This window comes from Nerophis lumbriciformis, linkage group LG36, assembly GCF_033978685.3.
Source record: "Nerophis lumbriciformis linkage group LG36, RoL_Nlum_v2.1, whole genome shotgun sequence".
Taxonomy (NCBI): domain Eukaryota; kingdom Metazoa; phylum Chordata; class Actinopteri; order Syngnathiformes; family Syngnathidae; genus Nerophis; species Nerophis lumbriciformis.
Window position 1 is genome coordinate 13,360,001 of NC_084583.2, and position 19,584 is coordinate 13,379,584.

The 19,584-nt window shown below is 39.2% G+C and overlaps 1 protein-coding gene across 4 annotated transcripts in view; it reads right to left on the reverse strand.

Annotated features, from left to right (window-relative positions):
* Positions 1-19,584, reverse strand: part of LOC133577053 (protein diaphanous homolog 1) — a 104,636-nt gene that overhangs the window by 62,636 nt on the left and 22,416 nt on the right. For 3 of the 4 annotated variants that reach the window (XM_061930573.2, XM_061930572.2, XM_061930575.2), the window contains exon 2: positions 241-267. The exons of the other annotated variant lie outside the window; for it this stretch is intronic. In XM_061930573.2, coding sequence (XP_061786557.2) covers positions 241-267 — 27 coding nt within the window. The remainder of the gene's footprint in view (positions 1-240; positions 268-19,584) is intronic. 4 annotated transcript variants of the gene reach the window in all.

Consider the following 19,584-nt stretch of genomic DNA (forward strand, 5'->3'; position numbering starts at 1 on the left):
CGCTCATTGCCAAATGAAACAAATAAATAGTGACATAAACTTGAAGCGCATTCAGGAACTGTGAGTCTGTCTCTACAAGAGCATGCAACACAAGTGCAGAACTGGACAACTAATGTGTTCACGTTAGGGTGGATTAGACTCACAAGATACTACAAACAACAACAACAACCAAAAAGAGTGAGTTGGTTTAATCATAGACGACAAGATGGATGAGGCAAGCACACAGGGCACAGAACCTACCTCGTCTGGAATCAGCCGTTTCAGTGTCTACAGAGATGGAACAGGTAAAAGGGGAGGAGATTGGCATTCATGTGTCAGATCAATCAAACAGATGGGTATGGAAGTGGCAATGATGGCAAGGAGAGTGTGTGGCAGGAGAAATAATCAATTTGAAATCAATTATGACAAGTAAAGAAATAGTGGAAACTCTAAAAAAAATGTTTTTCATTGCAGGACATAGTGTTAAACTTGTTATAATTCAAACATATAATCAATAGTGCTATTTCTATTGGTATTTGTATTGCTCCATTTGTAGTGTAATAATGCTCATTGTCATTTCTGTATTATTCATTTCGCTAACTGCTTGTTGTTGTTGTGTTTGCTGTTGTTTTTGTCCCTCTGTCTTATCCCCCTCTTGTCCCTGCAATTTCCCCCTCTGTCTTCCTTTTTTCCTCTTTCTATCCCCTCCTGCTCCGGCCGGCTGCACCAAATAATAATATAAATACATTTAATAAAATCAAATCCAAATAAGGCAACAAGATAAGTATCCGACACTTCTCTTTTGTAAAGTAAATGTGAACAGCCGATATGGGCATCTACATCAACTATATGATTTGCCTGAGAAGCTGGACAGGACAAAAAAAAAAATAATAATAATAATAATAATAATTCAATCATATCAGTCATGCGCACTCTAATGGGCTACTACATTAAAATAAATTTAGAAACAATCTAAAAAATAAGAATAATTAATACGGCACAATTAAAAATGTACTTTTAAGTAGAGCCCGGGCCATCTATAGTTGGTGTAATTGCATGTATTGGCCACTCGGTGTCAGGCTACACGCATAAGTGGACCCAGTGACGTCAGTGAGAGCTTAAGCACATGTACCCGCTTTGGATCTTTGATATCCAACATGCCTTTGTTTTAATACACAACACAAACATTTTATATTTTACATTTACTGAAATGTGTTTTAGACTGGAGAGGTACCTAAAAAGGAAAATGAGGAATATCCATCAAATGAGGAAAGTTTTGTAAGGCATGATGACAAAGAAAAATGTACAAATGGAGTTGAATTGTTGTAAAATGCAACAGTAGATAGCTGTGATATTTAGGACATGAAGTCAGTCAGCTAACCACTATGCAAGTGTCTTGCTTTGCCTTGCTTACAATGTTGCCATGGTTACATAGTGAGGTGAATTGCATCACACGGAGAGTAACTGTTGGGGCAGGCACACCCAAGCTAAACTGAAAAGCAGGAAATGACACATAAAAAGGCATGAGAGTGTTTTTTCTCTAAATTGTATGATATATTTTGTAATATGTTTGGATTCACATCATGAAATCTGACACATCTAGTTAGGTCTTGGATTCCCTCTGCTGACTTCAAGTGTATTTGAGTGTGTGACAGATGCAATGATGCTATCGAGGGGCTTTGTTTGTGAGCCTGAACACAACACTTTGACACCTCATCACAGTCTCAGCACTCTGAAGATGCACTTGCAAACAAACACCTTTATTGCCAAACCTCAAATTACACCACTTTCTCTTTCTGTCCATGTACTTTCCCTCTTGTTTCTCACTAGGAAAAGGGTAACACAGGCAGTGAGTAGAGGAAGGCGGAGTTAAAAGACTGATTGCCAAATACTTCCAAATTGCGCTCCATTCATAGCAAATGAGACAATGCCTGATTGGCTTGTTGTTGCTACAAACTACAGATTAGCTGTAATCTGTTAAGGGACCGTTCAGGGGAATCAGAGAATGACCAAGCTATAATCCAATCTAAGACTCTCAGTACACAACGCGAGTGTCAGACAGTCCGCAGTGTTTATATATGTAAGGCTTAAGCAATCCAGGTTGACCATGTGCATGGACTACAAGGCGTTTGTGTGATCTATTTATGACACAAACTGGCAAAGAAAAACACAATTTGTTAGAATAACAAAGTGCAATATACATCAAAGCACACTGATACACAAAATAATTTGTAAAATTGTATGCTTTTTACATCATTACTTAAAGGCCTACTGAAATGCGATTTTCTTATTCTAACGGGGATAGCAGGTCCATTCTATGTGTCATACTTGATCATTTCGCGATATTGCCATATTTTTGCTGAAAGGATTTAATAGAGAACATCGATGATAAAGTTCGCAACTTTTGGTCGATAAAAAAGCCTTACCTGTACCGGAAGTAGCAGACGATATGCGCGTGACGTCACAGGTTGTGGAGCTCCTCACATCTGCACATTGTTTACAATCATGGCCACCAGCAGCGAGAGCGATTCGGACCGAGAAAGCGATGATTTCCCCATTAATTTGAGCGAGGATGAAAAAATTTGTGGATGAGGAAAGTGAGAATGAAGGACTAGAGGGCAGTGGGAGCGATTCAGATAGGGAAGATGCTGTGAGAGGCGGGTGGGACCTGATATTCAGCTGGGAATGACTAAAACAGTAAATAAACACAAGACATATATATACTCTATTAGCCACAACACAACCAGGCTTATATTTAATATACCACAAATTAATCCCACATAACAAACACCTCCCCCCTCCAGTCCATATAACCCGCCAATACAACTCAAACACCTGCACAACACACTCAATCCCACAGCCCAAAGTACCGTTCACCTCCCCAAAGTTCATACAGCACATATATTTCCCCAAAGTCCCCAAAGTTACGTACGTGACATGCACATAGCGGCACGCACGTACGGGCAAGCGATCAAATGTTTGGAAGCAGCATCTGCATGCGTACTCACGGTACCGCGTCTGCGCATCCAACTCAAAGTCCTCCTGGTAAGAGTCTCTGTTGTCCCAGTTCTCCACAGGCCAATGGTAAAGCTTGACTGTCATCTTCCGGGAATGTAAACAATGAAACACCGGCTGTGTTTGTGTTGCTGCAGTCGGCCGCAATACACCGCTTCCCACCTACAGCTTTCTTCTTTGCTGTCTCCATTGTTCATTGAACAAATTGCAAAAGATTCACCAACACAGATGTCCAGAATACTGTGGAATTTTGCGATGAAAACAGACGACTTAATAGCTGGCCACCATGCTGTCCCAAAATGTCCTCTACAATCCGTGACGTAATGCACAGGCGTCATCATACCGAGACGTTTTCAGCAGGATATTTCGTGCGAAATTTAAAATTGCACTTTAGTAAGCTAACCCGGCCGTATTGGCATGTGTTGCAATGTTAAGATTGCCTCATTGATATATAAACTATCAGACTGCGTGGTCGGTAGTAGTGGGTTTCAGTAGGCCTTTAAAGACTAACTGCTATAATTATTGGGTTGATATTAAGAATTGTGAACTCACACCGATAAATCCGATTTAAAAATTCAAATGCGTACAAATTCACGTACAACACTTAAAACCTTTAGCATATCAGTATGTGGGATTAAATTATGGAATGGAGTAAGCAAAGAAATCAAACTAAGCACTAATATGATTCAATTTAAGAGACTGTTCAAACTACAAGTGTTCACAAAGTACACAGAACAAGAATTATGATGAACATCTTGACCCCCCCTTTTTATTTTAGATAAAGATTATGTATTTAATATGTGTTTACTTACTATGGCATATTATTTATTTAATCACTGTTCTGTTACAGGGAACAAGGAAATAGGATACAATTGCTATGGTATGAAAAGGGGTAGGATTAAATAAACTCAGCTTCTTCCGACTCCTTTTCGGACGTGCTGTATTGAAACAACTGGAAATATGTGATGCATGACATTGTATCGTATGCATGTTCCAAATAAACTGAAACTGAACTGAACATAGGTTGTGTGTCGGTGTTTTGTGTGGCTGAAGTCAGGCTGATGTACAAACCCCGTTTCCATATGAGTTTGGAAATTGTGTTAGATGTAAATATAAACGGAATACAACGATTTGCAAATAATTTTCAACCCATATTCAGTTGAATATGCTACAAAGACAACATATTTGTTGTTCAAACTCATAAACTTTTTTTTTTTGCAAATAATCATTAACTTTAGAATTTGATGCCAGCAACACGTGACAAAGAAGTTGGGAAAGATGGCAATAAATACTGATAAAGTTGAGGAATGCTCATCAAACACTTATTTGGAACATCCCACAGGTGAACAGGCAAATTGGGAACAGGTGGGTGCCATGATTGGGTATAAAAGTAGATTCCATGAAATGCTCAGTCATTCACAAACAAGGATGGGGCGAGGGTCACCACTTTGTCAACAAATGTGTGAGCAAATTGTTGAACAGTTTAAGAAAAACCTTTCTCAACCAGCTATTGCAAGGAATTTAGAGATTTCACCATCTACGGTCCGTAATATCATCAAAGGGTTCAGAGAATCTGGAGAAATCACTGCACGTAAGCAGCTAAGCCCGTGACCTTCGATCCCTCAGGCTGTACTGCATCAACAAGCGACATCAGTGTGTAAAGGATATCACCACATGGGCTCAGGAACATGTCAGAAACCCACTGTCAGTAGCTACAGTTGGTCGCTACATCTGTAAGTGCAAGTTAAAACTCTCCTATGCAAGGCGAAAACCGTTTATCAACAACACCCAGAAACGCCATCGGCTTTGCTGGGCCTGAGCTCATCTAAGATGGACTGATACAAAGTGGAAAAGTGTTCTGTGGTCTGACGAGTCCACATTTCAAATAGTTTTTGGAAACTGTGGACGTCGTGTCCTCCGAACCAAAGAGGAAAAGAACCATCCGGTTTGTTATAGACGCAAAGTTGAAAAGCCAGCATCTGTGATGGTATGGGGGTGTATTAGTGCCCAAGACATGGGTAACTTACACATCTGTGAAGGCACCATTAATGCTGAAAGGTACATACAGGTTTTGGAGCAACATATGTTGCCATCCAAGCAATGTTACCATGGACGCCCCTGCTTATTTCAGCAAGACAATGCCAAGCCACGTGTTACATCAACGTGGCTTCATAGTAAAAGAGTGCGGGTACTAGACCGGCCTGCCTGTAGTCTAGACCTGTCTCCCATTGAAAATGTGTGGCGCATTATGAAGCCTAAAATACCACAACGGAGACCCCCGGACTGTTGAACAACTTAAGCTGTACATCAAGCAAGAATGGGAAAGAATTCCACCTGAGAAGCTTAAAAAATGTGTCTCCTCAGTTTCCAAACGTTTACTGAGTATTGTTAAAAGGAAAGGCCATGTAACACAGTGGTGAACAGGCCCTTTCCCAACTACTTTGGCACGTGTTGCAGCCATGAAATTCTAAGTTAATTATTATTTGCAAAAAAAAAGTTTGAGTTTGAACATCAAATATCTTCTCTTTGTAGCATATTCAACTGAATATGGGTTGAAAAGGATTTGCAAATTATTGTATTCCGTTTATATTTACATCTAACACAATTTCCCAACTCATATGGAAACGGGGTTTGTACAACATGCAACAAAACATGTTTAATTATTAGAAAAAGTACCAACAAAGTGATTTTACGGAAAACATGAAAATGTGAGCAAATGTGCACAGCTTGCTACAGCTGCCAGCATACATAGTTCTCTGTGGCAACAACTGAATAAATACATGGGGGGAGCACCATAGTAGATCTACGGAGAACATTCTCTCAAGAAGAAAAATAGCCTATAAAGAAGTGAGAGGAAAATTGACACATATTCTTCAACATTGGCATAATGAATATGATAACTACCGTATTTTTCGGACTATAAGTCGCTCCGGACTATAAGTCGCACCGGCTGAAAATGCATAATAAAGAAGGAAAAAAACATATATAATTTGCACTGGAGTATAAGTCGCATTTTTTGGGGAAATGTATTTGATAAAAGCCAACATCAAGAATAGACATTTGAAAGGCAATTTAAATTAAATAAATAATAGTGAACAACAGGCTGAATAAGTGTACGTTATATGAGGCATAAATTACCAACTGGTATGTTAACGTAACATATTATGGTAAGAGTCATTCAAATAACTATAACATATAGAACATGCTATACGTTTACCAAACAATCTGTCACTCCTAATCGCTAAATCCCATGAAATCTTATACGTCTTGTCCAGGGGTCGGCAACCCGCAGCTACGGAGCCGCATGCGGCTCTTTGATCACTCTGATGCGGCGCAGCAGCTTACTTGCTGAACCCCCCAATTGTCCCGTGAGACTTCCGGATTTCAGTGCCTCTCGCAGAAAACTCCCGGGATTAATATTCACCGATTTTCACCCTTAAAGCTTTATTAAGGGCGTGCCGTGATGGTACAACATTTATTGCCCTCTACAATCTGTATTGACAGAGTGCCAGCACAACACTTGTTTTACAATATACATCTTCTGCTTGCACACGCACTAGACAGCAAGGCATACTTGGTCAACAGCCACACAGGTTACACTGACGGTGATCATATAAAACAACTTTAACACTCTTACTAATAATGCGCCACACTTTGAACCAACACCAAACAAGAATGACAAACACATTTCGGGAGAACATCTGCACCTTAACACAACATAAACACAACAGAACAAACACCCAGAATCCCATGCAGCCCTGACTCTTCCGGGCTACATTATACACCCCTGCTACCACCAAACCCCGCCCCCACCCAAGCCTGCTCCCTCACACATCAACCCCCCCCCCCCCGTGCGTCGGTTGAGGTGGGCGGGGTTTGGTAGCGGGGGTGTATAATGTATCCCGGAAGAGTTAGGGCTGCATGGGATTCTGGGTATTTGTCCTGTTGTGTTTATGTTGTGTTACGGTGCAGATGTTCTCCCGAAATGTGTTTGTCATTCTTGTTTGGTGTGGGTTCACAGTGTGGCGCATTATTAGTAAGAGTGTTAAAGTTTTTTTTATACCGCCACCGTCAGTGTAACCTGTGTGGTTGTTGAGCAAGTATGCCTTGCTGTCACCTACGTGAGCAAGCAGAAGCACCGTACAACATGTGGCTGATTAGGCACGCTGGTTGTAGTGGGCGCTATATGCTGTACCATCACGGCACGCATGACGCTGACAAGCGCTATTCATTCAAAACCCGCGTGCCGCACCAGCTTAAAAATTCCATATAAAGGTGTGGGCAGTGTGTCTGACAACCCTGGTTAATACATAGCAAAAAGCAAAAAAATATTATTATATACAGTGTTATTTCATTCAAAAATTTTTGCGGCTCCCATTGTTTTCTATAATATGTGAAACTGGTCAAAATGGCTCTTTGACTGGTATAGGTTGCCGACCCCTGGTCTAGTCTCTTACGTGAATGAGATAAATAATATTATTTGATATTTTACAGTAATGTGTTAATAATTTCACACATAAGTCGCTCCTGAGTATAAGTCGCACCCCCGGCCAAACTATGAAAAAAAACTGTGATTTATAGTCCGAAAAATACGGTATTTAAAATTGATTAATCGTGCAGCCCCATTCAAAACCTGTCTTGGGTCAAATATAAAATGTTTCAACGTTATCCAGACCTCTTCTCATCCAGAGGAACTCTGAAGTCTAAAGTCTTGAGAGAGGGTGCAAGCATATTTATGAACTGGCTGCTAGTGCAGGAGGGAGACAAGCAGGAGGGAGAGATAAGCCTATGCAATAACCACTAAGAATAAGAACGTATCCTGTTTGCTATTTTTACACAATTTCCTGACGCAGCACTCGAAAACACGGTCATATTGTGTGTGTGTGTGAGAGTGAGTGAGTGAGTGAGTGAGTGAGTGAGTGAGTGAGTGAGTGAGTGAGTGAGTGAGTGAGTGAGTGAGTGAGTGTGTGTGTGTGTGTGTGTGTGTGTGTGTGTGTGTGTCCACAGAGTATGCCTTTAAGTACATTACATTTAACCCTTGACAAAAATAAGTCAAGGTACAGTTTGCATAGAGTATTTGCTTTATTGTTGAGGAAAGGTAACATCATTATGTGATATATAAGGAAATAGGCCCCAAAAGGGACAAGCGGTAGAAAATGGATGGATGGATAAGGAAATAGGCTAATAATAATAATAAAGCTAAAGAAACTTTATACATTATTTGAAGAGAAATCAGTGTGGGGGTTTTCTTTGTAGTGTAAACAGTTTCTTTTGCCTTTTGCTTTATCCACTTTTGATGTTTTGATGTTTTTGATTAGTTTTTTACAGGGGTCTAAAAATACAGCCAAGTACCACAGGTTCCCCGGCATTGCACCCCTATTTCCGTGTAGCAACATTAGCATGCTAACAGACTTATTGGCTTGTTTGCGCTTTACTTCGGTCGTAGACCCGAAGTTTCTTACAAAATACATAGTAGCTTTATCCACTTTTGATGTTTTTGATTTGGTTTTTTTGGGGGCCTAAACTAGGGGTGAGGGAAAAAAGTAGATTCGAATTTGAATCGCGATTCTCACGTTGTGCGATTCAGAATCGATTCTCATTTTTTTTAAATCTATTGTTTTTATTTTTTTTAAATTAATCAATCCAACAAAACAATACACAGCAATACCATAACAATGCAATCCAATTCCAAAACCAAACCCGACCCAGCAACACTCAGAACTGCAATAAACAGAGCAATTGAGAGGAGACACAAACACGACACAGAACACACCAAAAGTAGTGAAACAAAAATGAATATTATCAACAACAGTATCAATATTAGTTACAATTTCAACATAGCAGTGATTAAAAATCCCTCATTGACATTATCATTAGACATTTATAAAAATAAACAATAGTGTCACAGTGGCTTACACTTGCATCACATCTCATAAGCTTGACAACACACTGTGTCCAATATTTTCACAAAGATAAAATAAGTCATGTTTTTGGTTCATTTAATAGTTAAAACAAATGTACATTATTGCAATCAGTTGATAAAACATTGTCCTTTACAATTATAAAAGCTTTTTACAAAAATCTACTACTCTGCTTGCATGTCAGCAGACTGGGGTAGATCCTGCTGAAATCCTATGTATTGAATGAATAGACAATCCTTTTGAATCGGGAAAATATCGTTTTTGAATCGAGAATCGTGTTGAATTGAAAAAAAAAATCGATTTTAAATCGAATCGTGACCCCAAGAATCGATATTGAATCGAATCGTGGGACACCCAAAGATTCACAGCCCTAGCCTAAACAGCCACGTACCACGGGTGCCCCGGCATTGCACCCCTATTTCCGTGTAGCAACATTAGCATGCAAACAGACTAATTGGTTTGTATGCGATTTACTTCGGTTGTAGACCCAAGTTTCTTACAAAATACATAGCTTTATCCACCTTTGATGTTTTTGATCAGTTTTTTACGGGGGCCTATAAAAACAGCCACGTACCACGGGTGCCCCGGTATTGCACCCCTATTTCCGTGTAGCAACATTAGCATGCTAACAGACTTATTGGCTTGTGTGCGCTTTACTTCCGTCGAAGACCCGAGGTTTCTTACAAAATACATAGTAGCTTTAACCACTTTTGATGTTTGTGATTAGTTTTTTACGGGGGCCTATAAAAACAGCCATGTACCATGGGTGCCCCGGCGTTGCACCCCTATTTCCGTGTAGCAACATTAGCATGCTAACAGACTTATTGGCTTGTGTGCGCTTTACTTCGGTCGAAGACCCAAAGTTTCTTACAAAATACATAGTGGCTTTATCCACTTTTGATGTTTTTGATTAGTTTTTAACGGGGGTCTACAAATACAGCCACGTACCACAGGTTCCCCGGCATTGCACTCCTATTTCCGTGTAACAACATTAGCATGCTAACAGACTTATTGGCTCGTGTGCGCTTTACTTCGGTCGAAGACCCAAAGTTTCTTACAAAATACATAGTAGCTTTAATCACTTTTGATGTTTTTGATTCGTTTTTTACGGGGGCCTATAAATACAGCCACGTACCACAGGTTCCCTGGCATTGCACCCCTATTTCCGTGTAGCAACATTAGCATGCTAACAGACTTATTGGCTTGTGTGCGCTTTACTTCGGTCGAAGACCCGAAGTTTCTTACAAAATACATAGTAGCTTTAACCACTTTTGATGTTTGTGATTAGTTTTTTATGGGGGCCTATAAATACAGCCACGTACCACAGGTTCCCCAGCATCGCACCCCTATTTCCATGTAGCAACATCAGCCTGCTAACAGACTTATTGGCTTGTGTGCGACTTACTATGGTCGTAGACCCGAAGTTTCTTACAAAATACATAGTGGCTTTATCCACTTTTGATGTTTTTGATTAGTTTTTAACGGGGGTCTAAAAATACAGCCAAGTACCACAGGTTCCCCGGCATTGCACCCCTATTTCCGTGTAGCAACATTAGCATGCTAACAGACTTATTGGCTCGTGTGCGCTTTACTTCGGTCGAAGACCCAAAGTTTCTTACAAAATACATAGTAGCTTTAATCACTTTTGATGTTTTTGATTAGTTTTTTACGGGGGCCTATAAATACAGCCACGTACCACAGGTTCCCTGGCATTGCACCCCTATTTCCGTGTAGCAACATTAGCATGCTAACAGACTTATTGGCGATTTACTTCGGTCGTAGACCCAAATTTTCTTACAAAATACATAGTATGGTATCGAAGATTTAGTTACAGTACTCACTGATATCAATACCTTCAAAAAGTGGCGTACCGGCTTTACAACATCCCTTAATTTTAGTGATTATTTGGCCAGAAATGGACTGCGCGTAGCACTACAGCTTGAGAATCAGAATCTTCCGTAGGTTCCTTCCTTAGCGATACACCTACTGTAACAAAACATGGCTAATGCTAACGCTAACAAGAGCGAGACATTTGTTCCAAAGAAAAAAGTGTTGCCAGTACTTTGGCTTTACAGTAACAGGCGTGGAAGAAATGACTGCACGCTGCAAAGTTTATTTTTTAAAAGGTAGCAGCACAACAAACTTATTCCTGCATCTGAAACCGAAGCCTCCAGTCGGGTGAGGAAATACAATGTTCTACTTGATTATTTGCATACAATGTGCAATACTATATTTTTCCCAGAAGTATTTTATTCAAGACAAAAGTTTTAAGTTTTCACTTTATTAATCTCAATGTTGGAGATAACCATTTATTTGCAGGCAATGTGCAATGCTACATTTTTGTGAAGACGAGTATTGTATTCAAGACAGAAGTTTTGCTTCCCAGAGGACGCTCTTAATTTAGTTCTATAAATATTATTCCATAAAAAGTTACATTTTATCTGGTCTAAAAAGAACAACATTATTGAAATGATAAGAGTAAGATACAGTGTATGCAATGGCATTTCAATATACTAGTTTTTGATTACACAAACGAAAAACTTGTTTAAAATAATCTCTGTCATTTGTATTAAACGGTTTCTTTAAAAAGTTTGGAAATAATTGGAAAAAATCGTAAATCCATTTTTTTTGTGGAAAAAAAATCAGAGATTTGGTTTTTAGGCCGTATCACCCAGGCCAGAAAGAACCTTTATTTAAAGGGGACTTTTAATGAGTCTAATAAACCACACATCATTACGGTCTAGAGCAGAGTTCCACAACCTTTTTTCCACCAGGGACCGGTTTAATGTATGCATGATTTTCACGGACCGGCTTTCTACGTTTGGCAGATAAAAACAGCCAAAAAATCAGCAAGAGAAATTAACCTTTGGCTACAATCTGGCACATTAACATTTGATATGTCCATTAATGTGCATTTTCCCATGTACTATAACAAAAGGGTTGTAATATACATCTATAAACAAGCTTATTGGTGTGTTTAGTGGGACAGGTGAGAGTTAAGTCGGAGAAAATTTGGTAGTTGTTTCTGTGCAGCCCGATAACAATTGCGTCACGGACCGGTGGTTGGGGACCACTGGTCTAGAGCAGGGATCAGCAACCAAAAATGTTGAGAGCCATACTGGACCAAAAATACAAAAAACTAATCTTGTCTGGAGCCGCAAAAAATTAAAAACATTCTATAAGTGTTATAATGAAGGCAAGACATTATGTGTTATTATTATTATTATATTACCCCAAAAGGGATAAGCGGTAGAAAATGTATGGATGGATAGCTATATTAGCCTACTATCAAAATGACTGCGTGTCGTAGGCTGACGCAAATTTTCGTCGACAGAAATGTTGAAATTTAATATTTATTCTACACATTCTTACATTAGAAACCATTAGTAAATCAGAGGCTACTCAGAAGGTGAGATAACTTCTGGAAATTACTGGCTGAGAATGGCCAAAAGTATAGATGTGTGTGTCAAGTTAAAGGAAACGGCAGGTCATCTTCTTCTAATGGATTTATTAACGTATTTGCAAGCTGGGTAATGTTTGCTGTGGTCTGGAACATCATTACACACAAACAACTATGAGAAATGCAGCCAATATTACATACAAATAATGTGTCATTAAACATGGAAATATAGATTAAATACACAGAGGACATAATTATAGGAAATCAAATTAACTCAAATATACCTATAAACGAGGCATAATGATGCAATACTGCATGTACATAAGGCTAGCCTAAAGAGCTTGCTAGCATCAATTAGCTTGCAGTCACATACTGAACAAAAATGCCTGATTAGCACTCCGGCAAGTCAAAAACGTCAACAAAGCTCAAAGTTTGTGCATTCACGCACAGCATAAAACATTCGGTGGACAAAATGAGACAAAGAAGGAGTGGCATAAATAATCTCTTTCTGTGGCAGCGTCGGAGAAAGGTATACATGTAAACAAACTGTCGCGTCACAGCCCACACGATTACGGTGAGTTCAGGGACCGCCGAAATTAGTAGGACAAAATGGCGCTCAAAAACTACTGTCATCAGTGAAGCTTAAACACAAAGTTATTAACAGTGGAATCTAACAGTTAGTAATATTTGTGTCTTGTTTGTCCTTCTACACAAACCATATTAAAACAAAAAAAAGTATTTTCCCCCCCATCTTTTTCCATTTTCATACGTTTTTGAAAAAGCTCCAGGGAGTGCTAAAGTGTTGCCAAACCCTGGTCTAGCCTCTTAAGGCCCAAGCTGTTTGTTTACATGCTTCTTTTTTTTATTTCTCTTTGCTATTTGCGCTTATTGGACCCTAATTAGAATAAAAACTAAGAATCATCTTTTGATATGATGTACTTAGTCCATAAGTACACAAACGTGTACTTCATGTTTATTCATCCATCCATCCATTTTCTACCGCGTATTCCCTTCGGAGTCGCGGGGGGTGCTGGAGCCTATCTCAGCTACAATCGGGCGGAAGGCGGGGTACACCCTGGACAAGTCGCCACCTCATCACAGGGCCAACACAGATAGACAGACAACATTCACACACTAGGGCCAATTTAGTGTTGCCAATCAACCTATCCCCAGGTGCATGTCTTTGGAGGTGGGAGGAAGCCGGAGTACCCGGAGGGAACCCACGCAGTCACGGGGAGAACATGCAAACTCCAAACAGAAAGATCCCGAGCCTGGGATTGAACTCACGACTAAGGCTGAAACGACGCGTCGACGTAGTCGACGTCATCGGTTACGTAAATACGTCGACGCCGTTTTTATGCGTCGAAGCGTCGCATATTTACGTCACACTGCCGTCATGGCGGAGCGCAAAGCAGATGATGCGAGCGGTGCAAGCGAGGGAAAAAAAGCACGCCAAAAGTCGTCAAAAGTGTGGGAGTATTTCAATAAACGGCCTAATAATGTTGTAGCGGCGAACAGCTGTCTCGTCAGCTGACGCGCGAGCTCGCAACCGTGGCTGTTTAGCAACCAGCCAAACCCCACTTAATAAAATTATATTTTATCTTAGAGCACATCCGCCTCCCTATTCACCTAGGCAACCCCAGGAAATGTATATAATTCGGCATTATTTCGGCCAGTCGGCTTATAAAATCAGAGCCGATCAGTTTACGTTCACGCGCAGGTATAACGCGGCGCGCTCCCGTCTCATCTGCTGGTGCGCGAGCCCAGTAATTAGACAGCTTTGTCAAATCAAGGAGTACAAAAGACGCCAGCGCAGAGTCGAAAAAGGTTTAGTTCATTACAGATAACCAAGAGTTGTGCCAAAAGTATGTAAGATTTAATATTTCTCTTTGTGGGTGTGGTGCACCTGTTGCGCTGGTGAGATTGGGGGGGGGGGGGGGGGGGGGGGGTGCATGTAGCGTGCTTAGTCTGGAGGCTAAATACACACAGTGTGTTATGTAACTGTTGTTTAGTGTTGATATTCTTTGCTTAGTTTGATAAATGTTGGAGCAGTTTGCTTCATCAGGAGGGTGAAGTCGCTCAACTTAAAGTGTTGGATTTAACTGTGTTGGATCATTGGCTGCTGGTGAGGGCATAGAAAAAGGGGCATTTTTCTACCAGTAGACAGCGTTCAAGATTGAGTGTTTCACTGCTAAATTAATAATATATTTATATTGAATATGGATTTTAAATATGTATCTAAATAGGTGGTTAATTGGTTAGGTATTTATGTATTTGCATATTGGGTTTTCTGTTGCATTTATCTATTGTGTTTCTGGGTTTAATTGTATTTTATATGTATCTTGGTGCATTTATGTTGAGACAATTTATTTAAAATCTGTTTTAACTTAAAGGGAAAAGATGTGTCCATTTTCTTGCACTTGTTTAATGGTTAAGAGTTTGATAGCCTAATTAATAATTGTAAATTATGGGATTGATAATTGATTGATTTTTTACAGCATGTTCATTTTGTGGTGTTTTGTCCTTAAAGGTTTTTCACCTACTAAAGAAGCTAAAGGCTACTAAAGACAGCTAAAGAAACTAAAGTCTAACACTGCTAAAGACTGCTAAAAAGACTAAAGAAGAAAAAAGAAGCTGTTTCTTCGTTGGAAAAACTGTTGCAAACTAAAGGAAAATAAAAGGAAAAAGTAACTACGGTCTGGTCTTTTGAGTGAAATCCAGAAGCCACATTCAGCATTGGTACATCCCTTCAAGTGTGGGATAAGCACAGCGAAAAAAGCAAAACACTTGACAGTTGTTGTATGCACACTGTGTCGAGCGGAAATGGCCTATCATAGCAGCACAACGGCTATGAACGAACATTTGAAAAGAAAACACCCGACAGCGTTCTTGCCATCACCATCAACTAGTCAATCGTCCGCGTGAGTATACGTTGTCATCATTACACAAAAACATGAATGTGTCATTTGTATCTGCGTTGCAAATTCATAAACTAAAGCACCGTTTCGCTCTGAGAGGCGCGTTTGGCGTGCCTGTTCAGTGTTTACAAAGACGCGCTCCTCTTTAACGCTAACGTTAATTAGTTGTGCAAATACCTTTTACAACATTAACAGTTACATATACTATGTACAAACCAACAATTAACTTTCACTTTAATCATACTATCACTGTTGTGTTATTAAGCAAAATAAGCAATACTTTTACTTTTGTTGAAATGTTTACACTTTTACAGAATATTTCATTTTGCACTTTTTTGTATTGGATGTTTATCTTTATTTTTGCACATTTTAAAGCAAAATAAGCAATACTTTTACTTTAGAAATGCTTATACTATTGCAGAATATTAAGATTTGCACTGGATGTTTACTTTTATATTTGCACATTAAAAAGCAAATAAGCTACTTTTAATTGTGTTAAATGTTAAAAGATTTAAATGTTTACATTGTTACAGAATATTTTGTCATGTTGTTGTCAATGTTGACTGAGTGGCCATTCTTTTTTTTTTGTAAATAAAAGTCATGCCTTTTGAAAAAACTGGCCTACATTTATTTTTTCATCTTCATTTTAAATAAAAAAAATAATCGGTAAAAGGAAAAATAATCTATAGATTAATCGAAAAAATAATCTATAGATTAACCGATTAATCGAAAAAATAATCTATAGATTAATCGATAGAAAAATAATCGTTAGCTGCAGCCTTACTCACGACTACTCAGAACCTTTGTATTGTGAGGCAGACGCACTAACCCCTCTTCCACAGTGCTGCCTCTTCATGTTTAGTGACATGCTAATTCTTATTTTTACACTTTTTTTTCTCCAAAATTCCATTGTATATGTTGTACTCTTCTGATACCACCAGATGGCAGTATAATTGTCCACATAAGCGGCCATAAGACCCCAATTCAGTAGTGTACACAATGTTGGAAATAAGAGCTAAAAGGTGCTGTCCACGCATGTGGCCACTAAGCCTTTAGAGGCGAGAGTGTGTTTAATCTACAGTATATGCTATGGTGTAACGGTTGCTCTACAGTCAAATTTATAATTCACAAAATACAGAGTTATTTTGCATTTATGCTTGATTAATTGACGTATTAGAGCCCTAGGCCTCGAAACCATAAAAATGTTTTGCAGATATTGTGAAGTAACAATGCAAAGTGCAAGAGGTGCTTGTTACTAGTACACAGACTGCATCAGCTGCATCTATGACTTGGCAACGCTGCACACATGCACGTTTGTGTCAGTGTTCTTAAAAAAACAACACTTGATATTACGTAAGTGGCAATAATGATAAACCAGGTGAGTCAAAACCGGTGTGTTTTTTTGACTTTTCTAGTGACTGTGCATTCCTCTGTTTACCTCTCTCAACAAACTGGTGACGAGTTCATGTATTACACAACGGAGCTCTCACATCCAGTCAGGACAGGCGACAGCACAAACAAACCAAACGGTCGTCAGCCAAAGTCGACATTCAAACATAAGCACTGCTTAACATTCATGCCTTTATGCATCTACAAAACCCAAAACCAGTGAAGTTGTCACGTTGTGTAAATGGTAAATAAATACAGAATACACTGATTTGCAAATCATTTTCAACTTATATTCAGTTGAATAGACTGCAAAGACAAGATATTTAATGTTCCAACTGGTAAACTTTGTTATTTTTTGTTAAATATTAGCTGATTTGGAATTTGATGGCTGCAAAATGTTTCAAAAAAGCTGGCACAAGTGGCAAAAAAGAGTGAGAAAGTTAAGGAATGCTCATCAAACACTTATTTGGAACATCCCACAGGTGAACAGGCTAATTGGGAACAGGTGGGTGCCATGATTGGGTATAAAAGCAGATTCCATGAAATGCTCAGTCATTCACAAACAAGGATGGGGCGAGGGTCACCACTTTGTCAACAAATGCATGAACAAGATGTCCAACAGTTTAAGAACAACATTTCTCAACCAGAGAATCTGGAGAAATCAACTGCACCTAACCAAACCAACATTGAATGCCCGTGTCCTTCGATCCCTCATGCGGTATTGCATCAACAAGCGACATCAGTGTGTAAAGGATATCACCACAAGGGCTCAGGAACACTTTAGAAAACCACTGTCAGTAACTACAGTTTGTCGCTACATCTGTAAGTGCAAGTTAAAACTCTAATATACAAAGCCAAAGCCATTTATCAACAACACCCAGAAACGCCGCCGGCTTCGCTGGGCCCGAGCTCATTTAAGATGGACTGATGCAAAGTGTTATGTGTTCTGACGAGTCCACATTTCAAATTGTTTTTGGAAACTGTGGACGTCGTGTCCTCCGGACCTAAGAGGACAAGAACCATCCGGACTGTTATAGGCGCAAAGTTCAAAAGCCAGCATCTGTGACGGTATGGGGGTGTATTAGTGCCCAAGGCATGGGTAACTTGCACATCTGTGAAGGCACCATTAATGCTGAAAGGTACATACAGGTTTTGGAGCAACATATGTTGCCATCCAAGCAACGTCTTTTTCATGGACGCCCCTGCTTATTTCAGCAAGTCAATGCCAAGCCACATTCTGCACATGTTACAACAACGTGGCTTCGTAGTAAACGAGTGCGAGTACTAGACTGGCCCTCCTGTAGTCCAGACCTGTCTCCCATTGAAAATGTGTGGCACATTATGAAGCCTAAAATACCACAACGGAGACCCCTGGACTGTTGAACAACTTAAGCTGTACATCAAGCAAGAATGGGAAAGAATTCCACCTGAAAAGCTTAAAAAATGTGTCTCCCCAGTTCCCAAACGTTTACTGAGTGTTGTTAAAAGGAAAGGCCATGTATCACAGTGGTAAAAATGCCCGTGACAACTTTTTTGCAATGTGTTGTTAATGATTATTTGCAAAAAAAAATTAAGTTTACAATTTGGAACGTTAAATATCTTGTCTTTGCAGTCTATTCAATTGAATATAAGTTGAAAAGGATTTGCAAATCAATGTATTCTGTTTTTATTTACGAATTACAGAACGTGCCAACTTCACTGGTTTTGTACATCGTGTTATACGGTTATCTTAAGACCACATCTACCATATTGTGCCTCTTCACGCTCACACAAAACACCAAAAGGTACACCACTCCTTAGCACCTTTGTTGTGGATAAATGCAGGAACAAGCCAAGCCTAATTAAAACATAAAAGGCTATTCAGTGTTTATCTATTCCTATAAAGACTGCCCATTCCTGCATCTTTGACAGCCGAATAAGTCACACTAATGATGATATATATTATGCACCCTAGTCTGCAGGTAATAAAGTCAGAAGAGAGAGCAGAAAGTATGCTTTAGGTTGTTTGTATTGTTGAGAAACACAAAAGCATTTTCAACGTATACCTATGCATCTTAATTCTGGGGTCATTCCTACAAATCTTTATCACGGTCCTATGAAATGCATTTTATTTTCCCCAACATTCCATTTTATTGATTCCATTTTTTAACCATTTTCACCAAGGGTGTTCCCCCTAATTTTGCATGTGTCTGAGACGCACAAACTCCACACCAGCAGCACACCTGTCCCATACCTGACATCCTAGCAAGTAAAATGTCTTATTAAAATAATCAAACTGCAGCAGTCATTTTCATTTCATTATTTTGTAATATAAGCGAGTTGGCCCACTTACAAAGAAAATAATCTTGTTTTTCGATGAGCTGTGTACTTGTGTTTAATGTCTAGGTAGGGGTGATGCTTTGGAGATAATGTGTACCCCTTTTAAAGATCACATTAAAACATTCAAATGTATGACATGTGTTGTAGCACAAGCATAGGATAAAGTGTACATTCCTGTAACTTGCTTTCTGTAAAATATATAATTACACAGTTTTACTAGCATTTCTGTTAAAAGTAGGGGTGTAACAGTACGTGTATTTGTATTAGGGATGTCCCGATCCAGGTTTTTGCACTTTCGATCCGATACCGATGTTTTTTTTGCACTTCCGATCCGATACCGATACTGGCCTATCCGAGCATATATTAAAGTTTAAAGTTATTTAGCCTACTTAGTTGTCAGATTCATGTTGAAAAGGGTTTTAGTACTCTTGATAACAACTAGCCAGCTGAATTAGGTGAGTTTGAATAATACACAATGGTTGGTAACAAGAAACTGACCTGTTTATTCAAGGATAAACACAAAATAGACAAAATTATACGGCCTTTTTTTTAATATCGCGATATTTTAAGGCCATATCGCGATACACGATATATATATCAATATTTTGCCTTAGCCTTGAATGAACACTTGATGCATATAATC